The following is a 1,989-nucleotide window of genomic DNA, read 5'->3' on the forward strand; positions in this document are numbered from 1 at the left end:
GCGGGGCTCGGCGGAAGGAGTGGTCCGAGCAGGTGGCGGAGAGTGTGTATCTGTGTGCGGCGGCGCTCGCTTGTCATTGAAGAGGTTGAGCTCCTTCTCGCGGAGCTGGATGGCGCGCTGCTTGACGTTGGACTGCAGCAGTAGCTTGTCCGCCGCTAACATCCCGCACGCGGAAGACGCGAGCTAGCCGCGAGCCACAGCACGCGCAGCGGGCGCTCACAAGTCCTGGGAAGCCGTGAAAAAAAAACACGACGTGTTCTCTCGAGGTTCTCGAGGTGGACCTTTGAACGGCGCTTCACTTGAATGGCGCTCGCTTCGGCCGGCCTGCCGCCGCCGGTGCTCAACGCTGCCGCTGCCGAGGGCGCGGCGCGCGGCCGCGACGGCGCGCAAGAGGCCGATGATGGCCAGAGACTCGGCGTGAAGCGCCGCCTCGACGGCGAGCTCGCGAGCGCGCGCGTCAACGACGACGACGCCAAAGAAGGCGACACCATTATGGTGGACGCTGCACAGATGGCCGCTGCGGCGGCCGCCGGCACCGACCGCGGCACGAAGCGCCTGCTGCACGTCGCGCTCGCGGCGCGCGACGGCTCGCACATCCCGGACATCCAGAACAAGACGGCGCTCGTCACCGAGGTGCGCCAATTGATCAAGAAGACACCAGGCGGCGAGGCGCAGCAGGCAAGCGCGATCAGCGTGCCCATCATCGGCACGTCGCGCGCCATCTGCGTCGCCTTCAGCGGCGAGAGCGAGGCACGCGCCTTCCTCGAGCAGTACACCGGCGGTGGCGTCCTACAGCTCCCAGCGCCAGACAACATCACCATCACCTTCGCCGCTCTCGACGCCACCGTGTGGGGCAAGCAGGCGGAGGCGCGCGAGACCCAGGCGACCACGGACTCAGACGGCCTCCTCGCCATACGCACGCGCGGCGCCATCGACACCGCGGCCCAGATCGAGCACTTCGCCCCCCTCTTGGAGAAGCACTTCGGCAACATGGTCTCCATCCAGGAGGGATACCACTCCTTCCTGGGCACGAAGTCGGACGAGAAGGACGGCTCGATCCTCTTCAAGGTGAAGAACGAGAACCTCGTCTGCAACCTCCCGGTCCTGCCCAACGTCTACGCGAGCGGCGATGTCGGCAGACCCCTCCGCCTCGACGTCGGGTGCGTCAAGGTCCTCGGCAACAAACTCTGCCCCTCCTGCCGCGCATTTGGGTTGACCAACGCCGACATCATCCACGACGCGCAGTGCGCCGCGCAGGCGCTCAAGGAGAGGCGCGCCGCAGCGGCGAACGTCGCCAAGAAGAAGACCTTCGAGAGCCTCATCGTCGACAACAAGGTCGAGGTCGCGCGCGCGGCGGGCAAGGCCAAGGCGATGGCGGCGCGCGACGGGATCGGCTTCTGCCCGGCCTTCAACCAGACCGCCCTCCCGTGCAAGACCGCCGCTCGCTGCCGCTACGCGCCGTGCGTCAACTTCGAGGCGCTCCTCCACTCCGCCTTCAAGGACACTATCTACGAGCGCATGCCGAGCGCGGTCAGGCTGGGCACAAGCCGCGGGCGGCGCGGGCGCGGCGGCCGCGGCCGCGGCGGCGGCGCCCGCGGAGCCGCCCGCTCCCCCTACGACGGCGGCCCACTCCTCGAGTCCAACGAGCCCTCGCTATACGGGGGGAGCGACGAGGAGCTCTAGGAACGGCCGCCGAGCCCTTCCCGCAGCGCAACCCTAGCAGCGCAGCGGGCAGGGCGGCTCGCGCAGCGCGCGCGCGCGATCGCGCAAGCGGCGCGCGAGAGCGAGCGAGCGAGCACACACACACACACACACACACACACACACACACACACACACACACACACACACACACACACACACATGTTGTACACATGCACAGACACACAGCCCCTTCCCCTTCAAGGGCGAGGACACGCGCAGGGGTCGCACTTCTAGCGAGGCCCACAGAGGGGGAGACTCCTATCACCGCCACTGCCACCCACGTGT

General features: G+C 68.1%; 1 protein-coding gene across 1 annotated transcript in view; it reads left to right on the forward strand.

Annotated features, from left to right (window-relative positions):
* Positions 1–303: 303 nt before the first annotated feature.
* EMIHUDRAFT_239270 (hypothetical protein) overlaps positions 304–1,989 on the forward strand; it is a gene marked incomplete at both ends in the record, with an annotated part of 1,850 nt that continues 164 nt past the window's right edge. The window contains 2 exons of the mRNA XM_005776070.1: positions 304–336; positions 409–1,530. Of these exons, the coding sequence (XP_005776127.1) occupies positions 304–336; positions 409–1,530 (1,155 nt within the window). The remainder of the gene's footprint in view (positions 337–408; positions 1,531–1,989) is intronic.

The sequence above is a fragment of the Emiliania huxleyi genome, assembly GCF_000372725.1.
Source record: "Emiliania huxleyi CCMP1516 unplaced genomic scaffold EMIHUscaffold_285, whole genome shotgun sequence".
Taxonomy (NCBI): Eukaryota; Haptophyta; order Isochrysidales; family Noelaerhabdaceae; genus Emiliania; species Emiliania huxleyi.